The sequence below is a fragment of the Sus scrofa genome, chromosome 1 (genome assembly GCF_000003025.6).
Source record: "Sus scrofa isolate TJ Tabasco breed Duroc chromosome 1, Sscrofa11.1, whole genome shotgun sequence".
Lineage (NCBI taxonomy): Eukaryota > Metazoa > Chordata > Mammalia > Artiodactyla > Suidae > Sus > Sus scrofa.
Genome location: NC_010443.5, coordinates 194,110,575 through 194,130,805, shown reverse-complemented (window position 1 = coordinate 194,130,805; position 20,231 = coordinate 194,110,575). Strand labels below are relative to the sequence as shown.

The 20,231-nt window shown below is 40.7% G+C and overlaps 1 protein-coding gene across 9 annotated transcripts in view; it reads left to right on the top strand.

Annotated features, from left to right (window-relative positions):
- Window positions 1-20,231, top strand: part of SYNE2 (spectrin repeat containing nuclear envelope protein 2) — a 442,988-nt gene that overhangs the window by 221,745 nt on the left and 201,012 nt on the right. For all 9 annotated transcript variants that reach the window (XM_021074160.1, XM_005660039.3, XM_021074116.1 and 6 more), the window contains 10 exons: window positions 1,341-1,475; window positions 3,502-3,660; window positions 5,876-6,087; window positions 6,251-6,341; window positions 7,159-7,277; window positions 7,507-7,633; window positions 9,413-9,570; window positions 10,641-10,788; window positions 11,429-12,039; window positions 18,282-18,461. In XM_021074160.1, coding sequence (XP_020929819.1) covers window positions 1,341-1,475; window positions 3,502-3,660; window positions 5,876-6,087; window positions 6,251-6,341; window positions 7,159-7,277; window positions 7,507-7,633; window positions 9,413-9,570; window positions 10,641-10,788; window positions 11,429-12,039; window positions 18,282-18,461 — 1,940 coding nt within the window. The remainder of the gene's footprint in view (window positions 1-1,340; window positions 1,476-3,501; window positions 3,661-5,875; window positions 6,088-6,250; window positions 6,342-7,158; window positions 7,278-7,506; window positions 7,634-9,412; window positions 9,571-10,640; window positions 10,789-11,428; window positions 12,040-18,281; window positions 18,462-20,231) is intronic.

Genomic DNA, 20,231 nt, shown 5'->3' with positions numbered 1-20,231 from the left:
CTGTACCTTTTCTTCAGGACACCCATAATAAAGATGTAATAAGTATATGAATGAATAATGATATGTAATAAATAATATTACCTATAATACATATATAATAAGTATGTGAATAAATAATATGAAATAAGTAATATTAACTATAATACATGTGTAATAAGTATATGAATGAATGATAGGTACTAAAAATATTACCTATAATACATATATAATAAGTACATGAATGAATCCCCATCCTGCTTAACTGTCTTCTCCCCCAGAATTACTTTCATTGTCTCATTTCTTATAGATTTTTTGCCCCTGTCATAGGCCCCAAACTATTTTTTTTTCTGTCATTTGACAGTTACTGAAGTCAGGTCTCTGCTTTTATAGAGTATCACCAGGTGATATTCTTGAAGTAGGTTAAATGTGAAGTAAGGAGCGAACACACTCCTGGGAAGGCAAATTCTGTGTCTGACTGTGGCCGCTCCTTCCTGGGATGGGACAGCCACTCTGGTGGGCCCGGGACAAAACTTTGAAGTCCATGATAATGGTGTGTTGCCTCCTGGCAGCATAAAATGCATATGCACAATATTAAATATTTGCCATGTTAAGCCTACTATAAATTGTATTTTGGAGTTCCCGTCGTGGCGCAGTGGTTAACAGATCTGACTAGGAACCATGAGGTTTTGGTTAGATCCCTGGCCTCGCTTAGTGGATTAAGGATCTGGTGTTGCTGTGAGCTTTGGTGTAGGTTGCAGATGCAGCTCGGATCCTGCGTTGCTGTGGCTCTGGCGTACGCCTGCAGCTACAGCTCTGATTCGACCCATAGCCTGGGAATGTCCATATGCCGTGGGTGTGGCCCTGGAAAAGGCAAGAAAAAGAAAGAAAAAATTGTATCTTACTGCAACGCTGATCTCTTATACAAGCCAGGATAGTCTTCATATTGTGTTACTTATACAGTGTGGTTGTCTGCTAGTACTTCAGAACTTGAGAGGAAATTTTGCCAGTAGCTCATAATAATAAGCTCACATAAGCCTCTACAGTATTTAATAAAGAGGTAACAAAAATCGTTTTGCATAACTTAAGGCAGTCTTTATCCTGTCCTCAAATGTGTAACTACATTCGAATAATAAATATTTTGCAGTTCTTTTCAAAGTAATTCAAGGATACAAAAGGAACATCAACCTTAATTTACAAAGAGAAGTCTCCCCTGAATCTTCATGAAGTCCTTTACTGGTTCTCTCTGTTAAAGACTGTAAAGTTCTACCTGTTAAAGTACTTTTGAGAAAGTGGGGGTAGAATGAGGCTTTCGCATGCCCTTATTTGCCTTTTTTTTATTTTTTATTTTTTTATTTTTTTAGGAAGCACTAATAATTTTTAATACTAAAAGTCTGGCCAAGTATTTGAAAGCTATTGAAGAACTGAAAAGCAAAGTAGCTGAGGATGTAAAACTGTCTTTGGAAGAAAAGAGCAGAGATGTCTGTGCCAAATGGGAGGTAAGAACGTGCCTGTGTGTCTGGAGCTCATGCTTCTAGATCCAACCTGGACCTGTGGGTGATCAGAATCATCCTGGGTGGTCCCCTGTGTGCCCCATGTCACAGAGGAGAGGGCTCACCTCTGCAGGCCGAGCTTCTCACACCCCACGGTCAGTGGGCTTCTGTCTGCATTCAGCTAACAGCTTTTGGAGACTAGAGAGTGATTGGAAAGTTGAAAGGGGGAGTCAAGGCTGTCTTTCCTTCTTTTTCTTGCACAGTGTTTCTGGCAGCCGTGTCTGCCCCTGTCAGCAGGTTCCATGGATCCAGCCTCTGGTGGGTGCCCCTCCTGCATGGGCTCCACTGAAGCCTCCTGGTGAGGGTGCTGGCAGCTTTGTCCCCACACTAGTGTCTGGGTCACTTTACTGCCCCATCTTTGGCTTTCATCTCTTATATAATCAATTTCCTGCATTCAGTTCCCTCTGAGCTAAATATTTAGTACTTTCTGATTTCCTGGTTGAGTTCTAACTGAGGCAACCTATTGACCCATATATATATATATATATATGCACTTTCATAGAAAAGAGGTACAGGCTCTGGTGGCAGACAGACCTGGATCCAGCAGCTCCTGGGGCAAGTTGCTTAACTCCTCGGCACTTCATTGATAGTTGGGAACAACCCAATTTATGTGGCAGGATTGTTGCAAGGGCTTAGATGAAGTACCCACTGGAGAGATTGTGTTCAGTAGATGTTATTTGGTATTACTGTGTGTGTGTGTGTGTGTGTGTGTGTGTGTGTGTGTGTGTGTGTGTGTGTACATATGGAGAGACAGAGAGAGAGGGAATAAGGTAATATAATTGAATAGTTACCCTTAAAGGCCTTCTTAAAATACGTTTTAAAAATAAACTTTTAGGAGTTCCCATTGTGGCTCTGCAGAAACGAGTCTGACTAGTAACCATGAGGACACAGGTTCGATCCCTAGCCTTAGTGAATTAAGGATCCGGTGTTGCTATGAGCTGTGGTGTAGGTCGCAGACGCAGCTTGGATCCCGCATTGCTGTGACTCTGGTGTAGGCCGGCAGCTGCAGCTCCAATTCGACCTTTAGCCTGGGAATTTCCATATGCGGCAGGTGTGGCCCCTAAAAAGACAAAAACGAACGAACAAACAAAAAACCCCCCCAAAAACCTTGTAATTTTAGAATGGTTTTTAGAATTTTACTAGATTTACAGAATTATTACAGAGCTAATACGGAAAGTTCCAGTGTACCCATGCCCAGTTTCCCGTGTTATTAACATCTTACATTCATGTAGTATGTTTGTCACAAAGGACTAATATTGATACATTATTAACTAAAGTTTATACTTTATTCATATTTCCACAGTTTTCTCCTAATGTCCTTTTTCATCTGTTCTGAATACTCTTTAGGATACACATTCTAGTTATCTCTTGTTTCTCTGTAGGCTCAGATATGTTTTGTATATATTTTCTCCCAGTCCTCAGCTTGTTTTTTAATTCTAACAGTGTATTTCACAGTTGAAGCACATTTCTAATTATTAGAAAGAAAAAATATATTTATGCTTCTTTTTCTTTCTTTCTTTCTTTCTTTCTTTCTTTCTTTCTTTCTTTTTTTTTTGGCCTTTTTAGGGCTACACTTGAAGCACATGGAGGTTCCCAGGCTAGGGGTCAAATCAGAGCTATAGCTGCTGGCCTACATCACAGCCTCAGCAATGCCAGATCTGAGCTTCGTCTGCAACCTACACCACAGCTCACTGCAAAGCTGGATCCTTAGTCTACTGAGCAAGGCCAGGGGTCAAACCTGTGTCCTCTTGGATGCCAGTCAGATTCGTTTCCACTGAGCCACAACAGGAACTTCAATATGTTAATGTGTCTGGTGTATTTTAAAACATCCTCCCCAAAGATACAGGGATGAATCAGAATTTCACATATTTTCCATTTCTATCCTTTGTTACCACAGACATTTTTGCATTTCTAATGGAAATCTTCTCAATATATCCTGTTCCCATGGTTGATATATTGATTTTTTTTATAGTCTCTTCATCATGAAATGTCTTTGTATATTCAACAACTCAAAATAGACATTGAAAAAGGAAAACTTAGTGACAATATTGCAAAACTTGAAAAACAAATAAATAAAGAAAAGAAACTAATTCGCAGAGGAAGGACCAAGGGTCTCATCAAGGAGCATGAGGTAAACAACCTGTTTCCATTCAAATTTTGTCATCATTTTGGGGTTTATCCGAAATGGTTTAGTGTGTCCTTGGCTAGGATTAAATCTGCTCTGAAAATTACATCAGCCCCGGGGATTATCCCTTATGCAGTTCAAGGTCCCCCCGGAACCTGTGCTTCTCACTTTCTGAAGTGAGAAAAATTCCGCATTGAGTTAATATTTCATGACTTCCCTTCCTGTATCTCAGTGGCTCTGTCCTCGAGACTCTGGCTGCAAATGTGTCACCCGCTGCTCAGGTTCCCATCGTTGCTTCTGCGAAAACACAGTGTCCTCAGAAGCACAGCTTTTGTGGAAGATAGCAAATCAGGATATAAACCAGCTGGGGCAGGTCTAATGGTCTCTTTTTTGTTCTCATCCTGTTTGATGGCTTCTAGTATTTGATGGTACTGATCTGTCTTTTCATTTCTTTTAAAATTTCTACTGCTGTGGCTCTCTCAATATCACTCTCTTTTGCTTTATTTTATTTTATTTTTTTTGGGGGGGTGCACTTTCTTTTTAGTGTCCTTCACAAGTTTTTGTGTGTGTTATACTAATGTTTTAATTTTGGGGAGGGTCTCTGTTTTTGGGCTAATTTCATGCTTGCTCCAGGCGATTTTATGTACTTTGGGGTTTTTAACTGCCCTCCCTACAATGATAGCACCGAATTCTTTTTCTCCAGTTGGGTCCTTTCCTCTGAGTCCCAAGTTCTTTTTCTACCCAAGTAGTAGAAATCACCCATGTTCTTCAGAGATGTCAAATTCATCATGTCCAAGATATCTCCTCTTGAACGCTTCTTCCTCTTAATGTATCCTGGTCGTCAAAGGCAGTGCTGTCTCAGAGCTGCCCCCTTCCCCATCCCTCCTCACAGCCTTAGTTGAGTCACTTTTGCTGGGTCCCAACTGTCTCTCTTCAGAAGAGCTGTTTCTTTTCCTTCCCTTAGCCCCGGGGGTGATTTTCTGAGTGTGGTGTCAGTTGTAACACCTTCCAGCCCTGTCACCAGAGTGATCCCTTTGAATCACTGTCACTCCCAGAACATCTCCAAACTCCTCGGAAGGCCATGGAGACCCCTGCCAGTGGGAGACCCCCTCCTACTGAGACTCTTCCCAGTGTGGCCCCAGAATGTGCCTTTGGTGCCTTTTCTGGGCTGTGCCCTGCAGCCACACTGGTACCAGTGTCCTTTCTGCCTCTGGCTCAGATGGTCCCCTCATGTGAAGGAGGCTTTGCTTGATGCCTTGAGGCACGTTGTGGCCCTGTGGTAGCACTTGTCACACTGTATGCTCATTATTTATGTGGCTATTGTGGGAGAGGAAAAATTTTTCTTCGATCCTTTAAGATCCCTAGCTGGGTCTGAAAATTGAACCGACTGATTAATGAACAGGAGAAAAGCATACAGATTTTATTGAATTTTTATATGCCCATGAGAGCCTTCACAAGAGCATTAAGACCCAAAGAAGTGGCCAGAACAGGAATCTTTTATACCTTTTAGACAAAGAAACAATGCATTTGAGAAGAATTGATGAGACAGAGGAGTTTGGGCTCAGACTAGTAAATGGTGAAGAGGTAACTAGGAAGAGAGGGTTAGTGTAGCAGGGTTTGTTTGCAGATCCTTTGGTCTTATCTTTGGGCTGATAAGAGTCTGTCTTCAGGAGTTCCCGTTGTGGCTCAGGGGGTTAAGAATCTGACTAGTATCCATGAAAATGTAGATCTGATCCCTGGCCCCACTCAGTGGGTTAAGGATCTGTCATTGCTGTGGCTGTGGTTTAAGTCGAAGGTGTGGCTCCAATACAACCCCTAGCCTGGTAACTTCATATGCCACAGTTGTGGCCCTAAAAAAAAAAGATTCTGTCTCTAGTAAAAGGAGCTTTATTTCCTGCCCTTAGGCAGAAAATGGGGAGTCTTTTCTGCATTCACTGCTTCTTAATTGCCTTCAGCTCAAAATAATTTTCATGTCAAAGAGGCACCTTTTGGCGTGAGTATTGCGGTTTCCTTCCCTCCGTCACTGGGCTGAGAGGAATCCCTGTAGGGCCAGCTGCCTCGTCTTTGTTTCCCAGGCCCACTCCAACACCAGGCCCACAGTGGCCGGGCTTGTAAAAGAAACGTGTTGCTAAAGGCACACACATCTGTTAGTTTCTAATCCTTGTGGACTAATCATGTAAACTCCTTTGAAACTCATTTCCTGCGTGATTTCCCCCATCAGGCCTGCTTTTCTGAGGAAGGCAGCCTGTACCAGCTTGATCGCCACATGGAGGTCCTGCGGGAGCTGTGTGAGGAGCTGACTTCACAGAAGAGTCAACAGGAAGTGAGGAGAGCACTCAGAGATTACGAACAAAAGATAGAAAGGCTGCGGAGATGCGCTTCGGAGATCCAGACGACACTGCAGCCTGCGGCGGGTGGCACAGTGAGAAACAAGTTAGTGCCTCATGAGAAGGGCCACACACGCATCAGGGAGAAAAGAGAGAGAAAGCCTCTTGCAAAATCAGATGTCACTGATTATTCACTGAGGATTATTCCTTTTCTTTCAGGCTTCATTTTTCTCCCTGTGTTTTAACATGCAATTGTGATTCCTTCTTAGGGGGACCCCGGACACATCTGAGAATGGAGGGAGGCAGGCCCTCAGTGAGGTGCCGTCCGCCAAATCAGACAATCAGCCATCGACCAAAAAGGTGCTAAATGTGAATAATGTTATTTTGGAAGTAAACCAAATGAAAAAAAGCCAAGTGTGCAATAATCCACTTCTCACCAAGCGTTGGTTTTAATTATCTGATTGTTTCTATCAGCTGAGAATTCCCACTTAAATAATGAAAGGAAGACTGCTTTTCATAGAATACAACAAATCAAAGCTCTGGCAAGCCTAACTTAATCTTCCCCTGAGGATACAAACGGTTCTTTCCAAGAGAGATAGTTTTGAACCATTATGAATACACACTTTCTGTGCTCGTTACTATTGAGGGCACCACAGAGGCTGAGTGTAGTTTGCACAGGTGCTTCAGCTTAACTGAGATGAACTGGTTCCCTTGTCATTTGTCTTTTCCTCATTATAATGTCTTTAACTTTCCTTGGGAGTTGGATTTTCTAAATTCTTGAATTCCAGGTAAGTGCGGATTTGCTGGATATTACAGCCCAGACTGCCAGCCAGAAGGAGTAGGGGAAGGAATGAGGTGTACTTGTTTTCAGAGGTGGGTTTCTGCCCGCCAGGCTTCTGTCTGCCTTTGACCATGGCAGTGTGGTCACAGGCAGGAACAGCACTTGGGGGCTGTGGGAACTCCTTCACCAATTAGAAGGTGAGACTCATCTAGTAAATCTTCTCTGTCCTGTGGGAAGAGCTGAGATACCTTGAATAAATTGTATTATCTCCTGGTTTGGGGAATAAAGATTTAATGATACCCCTTTAAATTGTATTATCTCCTGGTTTGGGGAATAAAGATTTTTTCCAAACAATTAAGTGTATTAAACATATTTTTATTTTGCATATTTGCTTAGGCAATGGAATCGATTAAGAATTTTAGCCTGGAATCCAGCTTAAAGCCTCAACAGGAGGAAAGCGTTATGGGGACGTATGAAAAAGATCACAGTGCATCTATAAATAGTTTACTAGAGAGGTAAACTCTTTTAAATAACTAGAAAAATCCAGCAAAAATCTTTCATCAGTGCAAACATGTTATGCTTTAATAAGTTTTTATTTTCCTTTAATCGTAATTTTCGCATGTGATTCTGTTACTTAAACAGAAATTCTCTGGGGTTTCCTCACAGACAATTAACTGTAATATGAAAGAATTTTTTTGGTCTTATTTTTAAAATCACGGAACACTGCATTTAATTTTTTTCCAGGTATGATGCACAGAGAGAAACTCTTGAACTACACCTGCAAAACAACATTGTCAGGATTACTTCTGATTTCTCCAGTGACGAGGAAAGGAGTAGTGTTTGTCTACAGGATAAACTGACAGATCTACAGGTAAATACTGAAAGTATTACTAGAGGAGTTTTATCTTTTATTAGAAAATAATGCCCCCGTAAATATAGACTTTACCTTTTATTTTTATTTATTTATTTATTTTTCGTGTGTGTCTTTTTGCCTTTTCTAGGGCCGCTTCCTGCGGCATATGGAGGTTCCCAGGCTAGGAGTCTAGTTGGAGCTGTTGCTGTTGGCCTACGCCAGAGCCACAGCAACGTGGGATCCGAGCTGCATCTTCGACCTACGCCACAGCTCATGGCAATGCCGGATCCTTGACCCACTGAGCAAGGGCAGAGATTGAACCCTCAACCTCATGGTTCCTAGTGGGATTCGTTAACCACTGAGTCACGACGGGAACTCCTAGACTTTACCTTTTGGGTTGAGGTCTCATATGCTACATGTTTTTGTAGAACTCTCCTTGTTGGGTTGCATTTCTAACATCACCCAATCCCAGAAGGAAGGAGTTTGGTTTGGGGCCTCACTTTATTGCTCATGCTCTACTTTGATATTCTACATATTGTGGCTTGCAGAATTTTGGATTGTGTTTGGGGTAGGGATGAAGTCTTTGAATGAATTCGTTGAAACAATGTGTTTGAAGGTGGTTTCAACGAACACCACTTCTGATTTGCTCCAAAATTAACAATATGTGAAAAATCAGCGACTCTGAATATTTGATTCAGTCATCTATCATCTTGACCAAATTGTCACCTTGTGTCTCTGATGTTGGGCCGTAAGAAGGGGGCAGGTAGTGGAAGGAGTTTTCACTGTAAGTGATGGATGATCTTGTGGAGGGCCATCAGAGGAAGTACTGCATTTGATTCAGGAGCTGTAGAAAAACCACGTAGTGGTGGGTACACCAATTGTAAGTTCTACAAATGAGTATCTTCCTTATTTTGAAGATAATCTGTCCATTGCTATGCAACACTCTTGTATGCTTCGAAGTGCATTGGAATGAACCCTCACTGAAAGCCCATCCAGTGGAGAAAAGGACGTGGGTGGTTCAGCGTCCTCTCTAATTTTCCAGTTATCTGTCTTTTATGATGCCATTTCCTGCATCACACTCTACCAAATGGCTCCCCTCTATTTTCCATCTGAATAAGCAAAATTCATTGGTTAAAGGCTCTGTTGTTCAAGAGATGGGTTTAACACACTGCTGTCACAATTGAGAATCTGTCTTGAAACCTTATTCCTATGACCGAATAATGAGCTGGTTAGAAAAACTATACTAATCCTTAGGGAAAGTGAAGGACAGATTATTCTGATGAGCACTCAGATTCTGTACCAGTGCCTTTTGTAAAATAAAAAAACCAAGATAAGGAGTTGGAATAGTATAGAATTTTGGATGTTTAATTATAAATCAGAAATTAACTTTATCCACTTCTCATTTGCTAGAAGTGATTTTGGCTTGCTGCAATTTTCTTTTAGTTTAGGTAGAAATAAAGATTTATTATCCAGAGGAAATAGCATGTCTAATGGGGGATGTGTCCTTACATCTGTATATGTCTTTCTGAATTGTCTTCTGTGTACATAACTTCAGGGAAGGGAGTTTGGATTCCTTTGAAAGCCATATTGATTCCTTGACTTCACCGAATGGATCCTAAGTTCATATCATTGTTCTCTGAAGGATAGTTTACTTGTAATTAGTTGCAAAGTGTCTTTTCAAATGTATTTTCATGTGAAACTTTGTGCCCGCAATTGTGAACATCTCGTTTTGTAGGAATAGAATAGTTATGTTTATTAACCCATTTATTGATAAATTAATTTATGTGTTTCACCCAGGTCTTAAAGAATGAAACTGATGCCTGCTGGGAAGAATTTGAAATGACTTCATTGAAATTAGAGGAGCTTGAGAGTGACATGAAGAAGCCTTTTATAGTTAAGGCAAGAGATGAGTTAAAGGAAAAAGAAAGAGAGCTCCAAATGACTCTTAATATGAGGTATAATTCTGGGGTCTATGCATCATGAGTTTACTAAATTTACCAACTTTTTTTTTCTTTTCTTTTTAGGGCCATACCTTTGGCATATGGAAGTTCCCAGGCTAGGGGTTGAATTGGAGCCACATCTATAACCTATGCTGTAGCTACAGCAACCCCAGATCCTTAACCCCCTGGGTGAGGCCAGGGATCAAACCCACATCCTCATGGATACTAGTTAGGTTCTTAACCCACTGAGTGACAATGGGAACTCTGAAAAGTACCAACTTTTAAATGCTATTTTAAGAGAGGCTAGTGTCATAGCAAGTGTGTTATTTTATTTAGATGTTGCAACAACCGTAAAAGAAGCTACATTGTGATTACCATTTTGATAATGAGGAAACTGCCACTGATGGAGGTTAAATCACACAACCAAGCCACATCACTGGCCAGAGACCTAAGTGGAACTTAAAGTCTGTTGAGTTCCAAAGCCTGTGCTCTTCCCACTGTCTCCCCTTCAGCCCCAGTCTGGCCACATCGCTTACCTCCTCTGGACCTTAATCTTCTCACTTCTAAAATGAGAGGTGTTGTGTTATTCTTTTACCTAGGGTGTGCATCCCCAGCACATATCCCCATTACATAGGAGCAAACTGAAGCTCAGTGTCTATATGGTATTTATCCAAGATCATGCATTTCAGCTTATTATTGGCCTGCTCTTGAACCCTATTATATTTCCACTAATAAAATAATTAGTATTCTTAATGAGCTTTCTTTGTCATCAAGGCAAGGTTCAATTACATTCAGTACTCTGTATTTCTAAAGAGAGGGGAAAAGGCTTAGTATGTGTTACAGCAGTTTGTCCTTCAGTACAGTGTGAATTCAACTGTCAAGAGTACTTGGATGGAGCAAGCCTTCCTTCTTTGCCCTTGTGGATCGTTGGGTTTGGGGTTTCGTGTGATGATCTGTACATATCATTGTATGTATTTTTAGTGTGTAATTATTTTCTGTTCTGGATTAAATGAAGGTATTACTCTGTTTTATATGATATCTTTCTGCTATGTTTTCCCTTAATATCTGATTTGTTTCTCATCCAGAATGGAGTCTTTGGAGGCTGCACTGAAGGTTGTGTCCCCTTTGGAGAGGGAATCGGTCCTTCTCTGTGGCTCAGACCTGCTCCTCTGTGAAGTGACCCTTCAGGACTTTCACCTTAGTGATGCTGATGACACTTATCAGAACCTGAGGGTAAATATAATATCTCAGTGTGTTTGTGGACAAATCAGTTCTTCAGACTTTTATACATGTTTATGGAGTTTTAATTATATATCAGTAGTATTTATTTAGAATATGAGCCATAGCAGGAAAATCTTCTCAACTCTTTAGTTCCTTGTCAGTTGGGAAGTAGGTACCATGGAGTAAATCATGGGCTATTTTCTTTGAATTCAAAAGGAAGGCTTGCTTATGGATGCCTTCCTTCTCCAGTGACTGAAATCCTTAATATCCCTACTAGACTCATATGCTTACATTGTTCTATTCTTCAGTGGACTTATTCCAAATCCCATCTGAAAGAAAAAATACGTAAGTTTTATTTTTCAAATTATAAACAGATGTCTCCTCAGTTCAATCTATAATTATTTTCATTGAAGCAATAGATTTATATACCTCTCTTCTTTTGAGGATTGAAATATCAGGACAGGTATTAGATGATGAAACAGCTGGGCCATCTAATCATGTGTAATTAAAATGTTCCTTCTGTCAAAACTGTTGGCCTTGGTTAAACTGAGAAGCAGTTTTCCAGATGAAATCTAGTGACATAATTTGAGGTTAGTTTCTGCTGTGTGGTCTTCTGCCTCAGTCTTTTCAGTTTTTCATAACTTTATTTTAGAATATCCAAGATTCCATAGCAGAACAGATTGAAATATGTAATACTTTGGAACAGCCGGGTAACTTTGCATTAAAGGAATTAGACCCACTTGACCTGCGTGCAGCACAGAATATTATCCTGAAACACAGAATGCAACTTGAAGAAATGGGCCACAGAGTCCAAAGGAGTAAAGATGCCCTCAAAGCTCTGGAAGATTTTTTGGCTTCTCTGAGAGCAGCTGAACTCTCTGGTGAGCCTTTTACAGACCTTTCAGCTCCAGATTCACAGGTGGTACCAGAAAATACTTCAACAGTGGAAAGAAAAGAGGGAGAAATTCATTGGATGAAAGACAAGGCCAGACATTTGGATATAAGTTTGAAGATGCTTGGTATAAGCATTAGAGATACTGAAAGGGGTGAAAATACCTCCTGTGAAAAACTTCTGGATACTTTGTCCAAAAACTCATCTGAGACACGAGGCTCTGGTGGACAGAAGGAACTCACTGAAGAGGAAAAATTGCTAGAGACCTGTATTTTCAAAAATAATGAACTCCTGAAAAATATACAAGATGTACACAGTCAAATCAGTAAAATTGGACTGAAGGATCCAACTGTCCCAGCTGTAAAACAGCGGTGGGTATCATTTTTGTTCATTTCCATGCAAGATGACATTTTTCTGTTTTTTTTTAACCCCCAAGGGTGTATTAGGGAAAACAAATGTTTCCTATATCTTTCTACTTCTGTTCCATCCCACTTTATCCAGGGCTCAGCATTCTTTTTTGTAAACTTTTCAAACAAGCTTCCTTTTTTGTTGATATTGTGCCTTTACAAAGTGTTATATAATTTTTTCTTTAAAGTTTTTATTCTTGTGACAGAGAAAGAGTGAAATAAGATATGTATAAAGTCCAGGAGTTCCTTCAATGTCCCTTTACATGCTGTGTGCATATTTATTTATTTATTTAAATTTTTTTATGGCCATACCCACAGTATATGGAAGTTCCCAGTCTGGGGTCCAATTAGAGCTGCAGCGTACGGCCTATACCACAGCCGCAGCAATGCCAAATCTGAGCTGTGTCTGTGACCTACGCCACAGCTCACAGCAATGCCAGTTCTTTTAACCCACTGAAGGAGGCCAGGGACTGAATCCGCATCTTCATGGACACTAGTTGGGTTTGTTACTGCTAAGCCACCACAGGAATTCCTGCTGTGTATTTATTATGGAGTTCTACTGATGGAGGAAGACCTGGAAAACCCCACCCACTTGATAATAAACTAGTGGTGGGAGATGCACATGCCATACCTTGTCCCTACTTTTCCTTACTTATTTGGTCCCCTCCCCTGCTCCCAGCAGGATTAGGGTGGAGACTGAGTGGGAAGGCAGGGGTTTAAGAGGTAAACTAAGGTTAGTGTTGATTCTGGAGACTTAGTAGAATTTCAGAAAACTGAAGTTGGCAGCCATCTATATGAGTGTTAATATTTTATTTTGTATTTAAGTATAGTTGGTGTACAATGTTGGGTTAGTTTCAGGTATACAGCACAGTAATTCAGTTATGTATACATTGTTCTAGTCTTCAGTGGATTTATTCCAAATCCCATCTGAAAGAAAAAACATGTGTTTTATTTTTCAAATTATAAACAGATGTCTCCACAGTTCAATCTATAATTATTTTCACTGAAGTGATAGATTTATATACCTCTCTTCTTTTGAGGATTGAAATATCAGGACAGGTATTAGATGATGAAACAGCTGGGCCATCTAATCATGTGTATATTCTTGCCTCCTTTGTCATATATTAATTGGCCATAAGTGGGTGGGTTTATTTCTAGGCTTTCTATCTCATTCCATTGATCTATATGTCTGTTTTTGTGCTGGTACCATACTGTTTTCATAACTGTATCTTTGTAGTATAGTCTGAAGTCAGGGAGTCTGATTCTTTCAGCTGCATTTTTCTTTCTCAGGATTGCTCTGGCTATAAGGGGTCTTTTATGTTTCCCTACCAATTAAAAAAAAATTCTTAGGAGTTCCCATCGTGGCTCAGTGGTTAACGAATCCAACTAGGAACCATGAGGTTGCAGGTTCGATCCCTGGACTCACTCAGTGGGTTAAGGATCTGGCGTTGCCTTGAGCTGTGGTGTAGGTCGCAGACATGGCTTGGATCCTGTGTTGCTGTGGCTCTGGCATAGGCCAATGGCTATAGTTCTGATTATACCCCTAGCCTGGGAATCTCCATATGCTGCAGGTGCAGCCTAGAAAAGGCAAAAAGACCCCCCCCCCAAAAATAATAATAATAATAAAAAAAATAAAAAATTAAAAAATAATTGTTTTAGTTCTGTGAAAAATGCCATTGATAATTTGATAGGAATTGCATTGAATCTGTAGATCAACTTTGGTAGTATAGTCATTTTAACAATATTGATTCTTCCAATCCAAGAACATGGTATATCTTGCCATCTGTTTCTGTCATCTTCAGTTTCTTTTATCAGCATCTTATAGTTTTAAGTGTACAAGTCTTTTTCTTCCTTAGGTAAGTTTATTCCTAGGTATTTTATTCTTTTCAAGCAATGTTAAATGGGATTGTTTCCTTAATTTCTCTTTTTGATCTTTTGTTGTTATTGTATAGAAATGCAGCAGATTTCTGTGTATTAATTTTGTATCCCGAAACTTTACCAAATTCATTGATGAGTTCACGTGGTTTTCTGGTAGCATCTTTTGGATTTTCTGTGTATAGCATAACATCATCTGCAAACAGTGACAGTTTTACTTCTGCTTTTCCAATTTTTTTTTTGTTTCTTCTTTTTTCTTTTATTTGACCTATGTTGAATAAAAGTGGCAAAAGTGGGCATACTTGTCCTATTCTTGATCCTAGTAGGAATTCTTTCAGCTTTTCACCATTGAGAATGATGTTAGCTGTGTGTTTGTCATCTATGGCCCTTATTATGTTGAGGCAGTTTCTCTCTATGCCCACTTTCTGGAGAGTTTTTATCATTAAAGGATGTTGAATTTTATCAAAAGCTTTTTTCTCCATCTATTGAGATGATCATATGGTTTTTATTCCTCAGTGTGTTAATGTGCTATATCAAACTGATTGATTTGCAAATATCAAAAAATCTTGTATCCTGGATAAATCTTATATCACTTGATCACAGTGTATGATCCTTTTAATGTACTGTTGGATTGGGTGTACTAGTTTTTTGTTGAGGGTTTTTGTGTCTATGTTCATCAGTGATATTGTCCTGTAGTTTTCTTTTGCTGTGGTGTTTTTTTCTTATTTTGTTATCAAGGTGATGGTGGCCTCAAAGATTGAGTTTGAGAGTGTTCCTTCCTCTGCAGTTTTTGGAATAAGTTCAGAAAGATAGGTGTTAACTCTTTTCTAAGTGTTTGGTAGAATTTTCCTGTGAAACCGTCTTGTCCTGGACCTCTGTTTATTGGCAATTTTTAATCACAGATTCAATTTCAGTTCTTTTAATTTGTCTGTTCATATTTTCTATTTCTTCCTGGTTCAATCTTGGGAGATTGTACTTTGTCCATTCAAAATTTGTCCATTTCTTCTAGGTTGTCCATTTTATTGGCATATAGTTGCTTATAGTAGTCTCTTATGATCCTTTGTATTTTTGTGGTGTTGGTTGTAACTTTTCCTTTTTCATTTCTAATTTTCTTGGTTTGAACCCTTTTGCTTTTTTTCTTGATGAGTCTGGCTAAAGGTTCATCAATTTTATTTACCTTTTCAAAGAACCAGCTTTTAGTTTCGTTGGTCTTTTTTATTGTTTTCTTTATCTCTGTTTCATTTATTTCTGCTCCAAACTTTATGATTTCTTTCTTCTACTGACTTTAGGTTTTGGTTGTTCCTTTTTCTCTATTTGCTTTGAGTGCTACTCTTTGAATTCTGGCATTCAGAGTCAGCCTCCAGTTCCTGAATGTGAAAATGCTAGCAAGAGTTACTTTTGTGGTACTCCTGCCCCCTTCTTAATCTCTCCCACTCTCTGTCTCTTCTGCCCTCCTCTAATCCCTTAGGCTCAGTGCTCTTTAGCAGATTAAGTCTTCCCTCTGAAATTTTCCCTGAGCCCTCAGTCTCAGTGAGATTTCCATTTCTACAGCACCCCAGTTCCTAATGAGGTGAGGAACTAATTTAATTAATTTCATGATTAATTTCATTGTTAATACATTTACGGTAGTTTTATAAATAATTAGTAATAAATATTAATTTATAAATGAAAACTGTACATTTATAGATAGTAAATTGCTTTAATTTTAATTGAGTTATTAATAGAACAAGCAAGGCACTGTTTTAGGTACTGGAAATTTAGTAGTTAACAAAATAGACCAAAGTTCTTGCCCTGGAGTTCCCATTGTGGCACAGAAGAAATGTATCTGACTAGTAACCATGAGTTAGTGGGTTTGATCCCTGGCCTTGCTTAATGGGTTAAAGATCCATTGTTGCCATGAGCTGTGGTGTAGGTTGCAGAAAAGGCTGGGCTCCTGCATGGCTGTGGGTAGGCCAGCAGCTGTAGCTCCAATTTGACCCCTAGACTGGGAACGTCCATATGCCGTGGGTGCGGCCCTAAAAAGCAAAAAAAAGAAAAAAAAGTTTGTGCCCCTCACAGAGCTTATTAACTACTGGGGGGAGAAAGATATTTAGTGTGTTCGATGCTGATAAAGGTTATGGAGAACTCTTAAGCAAGGAAGGGGAAGGACATTTCAATTCATATAGGGTCATCAGGCACAGTTTTATGGAGATGATGGTGATGTATGAGTAAGACGGGATGAGAGACCAGCCAGGTGACATCTGGAGAATGAGCCTTCCAGGTTGAGAGAGCAGCAGGTATACGGGTAGGTATGGCACTGAGCTGGCACATTTGAGGAGAGGCGAGGAGGTGAGTGTTCAGCAGTGAAGGGAAGAGTTGTGATGGGGGTCAGAGAAATAATGAGTGAGATGGATCTTAGCTCTTACAGGGACTTGTGGACAATGTGTTGACTCTGGGCTTTTGTTAAGCGACATGGGAGTCGCTGGAGGGTTCTGAGCAGAGGGAAATGATTTTGTTTTCATTGCAACAGGCTAACATGTTGAGAATAGTCTGTAGGAGTGAAGGGAAGACATGGGATGTCTGGTTTGATCTGCAGCAGTAATCCAGGTGAGAAATGGCAGTGGCATGGAGTAGTGGTGAGGTGGCAAAAAGTATTAAGATTCTGTATATATTTTGAAAGAGTTCACAAGGTTGGTTGACACATTGGACATGGGTGAAAAGGCTGATTGGAGTTACCATTAACCAGGATGACAAAGACTGAAGTTTATCAGCATTGAATGAAAGATCAGGAGTGTTTGGTTTTAGCAATGATAGGTGCAAAATATTTACTGGACATTCAAGTAGTGCTATCAGTCAGCCTTAAAAGTAGGTGGCATCAAGAGTCAGGAGAGAGGTCTGGGCGAGGTGTTGGTTTGAGAGTCATCAGCAGTTTAGAATGCTGTTTAAAGCCAAGAGGTGGATAAGATTGCCAGGGGAGGGATTTAGATAGACAAGGGAAGAGATGCATGCTGGGTACTCCCGGGCATTCTATCTTAGGAGGTCAGGGCAATGTCAGGGAGGCAGCCAAGATGCTGAGAAGAAGTGGTCAGGGTGGTACTAAAGGGGGAAATCAGAGTCCTGGGGCCCACTGAGAAGGCCTTTCAACTAGAGGAAGTGATAGCCATGGCACATGACTGAAGGACAACAGAGATTGAGATGGGAAGATGGATTAGCCGTGGAGTTGACTGGAGACCATGTTGGGCATCCTGGAGGAGTGGTAGGGAGTGAGAGCCTTATGGGAATGGGATTCGAGAGAAAATTGGAAGGCAAGAAGTAGAGTGATAGGCAAGGCAATTGGAAGGCAAGAAGTATGTGATAAATGCAATTTAGATCTCAGCCAATGGAGTTAACCCCACCAGGATTAATGTCCAGGTTCAAATCCTTAGTTCAAGGGACTCTTCTTTGATATGAGAGAGGCTTTTGTACACAGAGTAGAAAGGCAAGATTTCCTTGCATGTCTTTCTTTTTGGCCCCTCCGCCCTTCCTGAAGAGCTTGCAGCATTCTTCCTTCAGCTCTTTCTTCTCTCCGTGTCATGTTCTCTTCCTTACTCATACACACACATAGTCTTTCTCTCTGTTCTCTCACATGCAAATACAAATGTGTTCTTCATGGAGAAATGTTACCACCTGTGGTTTTGTGTGTGTGTTTTATTTAAAACACCAACTAGTAGTGGATGCAATCCCTGGTTCAGGAACTTCCACATGCCAAAGGCATGGCGAAAAAACAGAAAAAAGAAAAAGAAGCCAGTTTGGCCTAAGCCATTTGGAGTTCCCTGGTGACTCAGTGGGTTAAAGGTTCGACATTGTCACTGCTATGGCATGGATTTGTATGCCACAGATGCAGTCAATAAATAAATAAGTATACAAATAAAATAAAAAATTTAAAATTCCAGAGATGCAGAGCCTCTTGAACTCTGTAATAAGAATGTGTGATTTGGGAAGTTTCCCTTGTGGCTCAGCAGTTAACAAATCTGACTAGCATCCATGAGGACACAGGTTCCATCCCTGGCCTTGCTCAGTGGATTAAGGATCTGGCATTGCCGCGAGCTGTGGTGTAGGTTGCAGGTGCAGCTCCGATTCTGTGTTGCTGTGGCTGCTTTGTAGTCCAGCAGCTACAGCTCTGATTTAACCCCTGGCCTGGGAATCTCCATATGTCATGAGTATGGCTCTAAAAAGCAAAAAAAAAAAAGTGTGATTTTTGGTATAAACTTCATGACCAATGAGGGTTAGTATGCTCCCCCAGATTCCCCAGATTTGTGTCAAATCCAGTTGGCTAATAGTTGGCAATCAAACTTTTCTCTTTCGTGATCAAGGAAAAAATCATTAATCAGACTGGATACGGAGCTAGATGGATATGAAGAAGAGAAAAAACACTTGCAAGAAATGGTTAATTCTCTTCCACCATTTGAGGATGGCAGAGAGAAAGCTCTGAGTCAACAGTGCCAAGACACAGCTTTCTTGTGGGAGAATACAAAATCTTCAGTCACTGAATGGTAAGGAAGAAAGGTCCTCCCAAATCTGACAAGTTGTCTGTGGTCTCATTAACTTTTTGAATTTGTGCGTTGAAAATAAATTTCCCTGGACCTGAAGGAGGGGCCAGCTTGAGCGTTTCCTCCTGGAGTCAGGCCAATGTCTGGGGCAAGGCCTGGAATCCTGGATGATGGACAAGTGAATATAAGAGGTTATCTAAGAGGATGACAAATACACAGTGTATTTACAATTATTATCTCCCCATCTATTTAGTTTTCTGTTGCTTCTGTAATCAGTTACCACGAATGCAGTAGCTTAAACATCAGCACAAATTTATCCCATGGTCTAGAGGTTGGAAATGCTGAAATAAACCTTCTTCCAGTTCCAGGAGAGAATCCATTTCCTTGCCTTTTCTGTCTTCTAGAAGGAGGTCACCTACTGCAGACCTTGGCTTGTGCCCTCTTCTTCCATCTTTAAGCCCACCTGTGTAGTATCTTCAAAGCTCAGTCTCTCTCTCTCTCTCTCTCTCTCTCTCCTCTAACCTCTGCTTCTGTTATCACATCTCCTCTGACTCACTCTCCTACCTCCCTCCTACAAGGGCCCGTGTGATTCTATTGTGCCCATTCAGATAATGCAGAGGAATGGCCCTTATAACTTAATCACATCTGGAAAGTCCCTTCTGTTATGTAATTAATACACTCACAGGATCCAGGGATTAGGACATGGACATCTTTGGAAGTTGGGGATGTTGTTCTGCCACACACTGCTCTGCTTGAATGGCAGATGTGGCCAGTCGGTTACTGCCGTCTTTCCTGAAGAGCCTGGACAAGGCTCAAAAGTTTTCTTAACTGTGTGGCAGCCATTACCTATCAGTCCTGGTTGGTGATTCTTCCAGTGTCCATTCGTACCTTCTCCCTTTACCATCCACCTGGGGTGGGAGTGGCACAGAGGACTGACCCCTGCAGACCCTAGCACTCGAGCCAAAGGTTCCAGCTGGGTTAGGAAGTGGGAAGTAGTAGGATGAGATGAGGGATTGAGAAGAGAGAGAAGTCAGGGTGTTATGTTCTTTCCTTTTCAGCAAGTGGTTCTGGCAGGTCCTGTTGGCACCCTCTTTGGCTCAGGAACGTTCCTTCTTTCCCCTTGAGGCCAGGTGGTGCACCTGTGGTTGGAAGTGTTGCTCCTGGGTGGGCTCAGGGTCTGTGCTCCCTGGTGGTTTCCCTTAACTTTGCTGACTATCTGTGGTTCTTTCACCACGGAAGTCCATCTGAGCATACCTCCTGCTTCCTAGTGGAACCTGTGTGTACAGTAGTCCAGATGAAGCCTGTTTATTTGACCTAGTCTCTCTTTCCATTTTACAGAGGAAAGAAATGAGGTCCAGGGAGCCTAAAGTAACTTATCTCAAGTCACATGACTAATTCATGCCCAGCCATAACTAGAAACCAGGGGTCCTAACTGCCCTATTATCTGTGCTACTTTCCTTTTTTAAAAAGGGCTAAATCTAGAGAGAGTTGAAATAGACATAATTGAATCATATTGAATTAATGTTGAAAAGTGTCTAAGAATAAAGCTTAAAGAAGCTCTGTTTTCCATGTCTTTCAGTTAGTGATGAAAGTGAGGCACTGATTCCTAAGGTTATTCATCCTTTGTTTCTTTCTAGAGCTTACATCTGGTATCTTTTTAATATTGCCCTGGTAAAAATAGTCATCCAGTGATTATTTATACCATCCATTTAGCAGATAAATATATATGCCATTATTCTCAGGTTAAATTGGCAAAACAGTATTATCAACCAT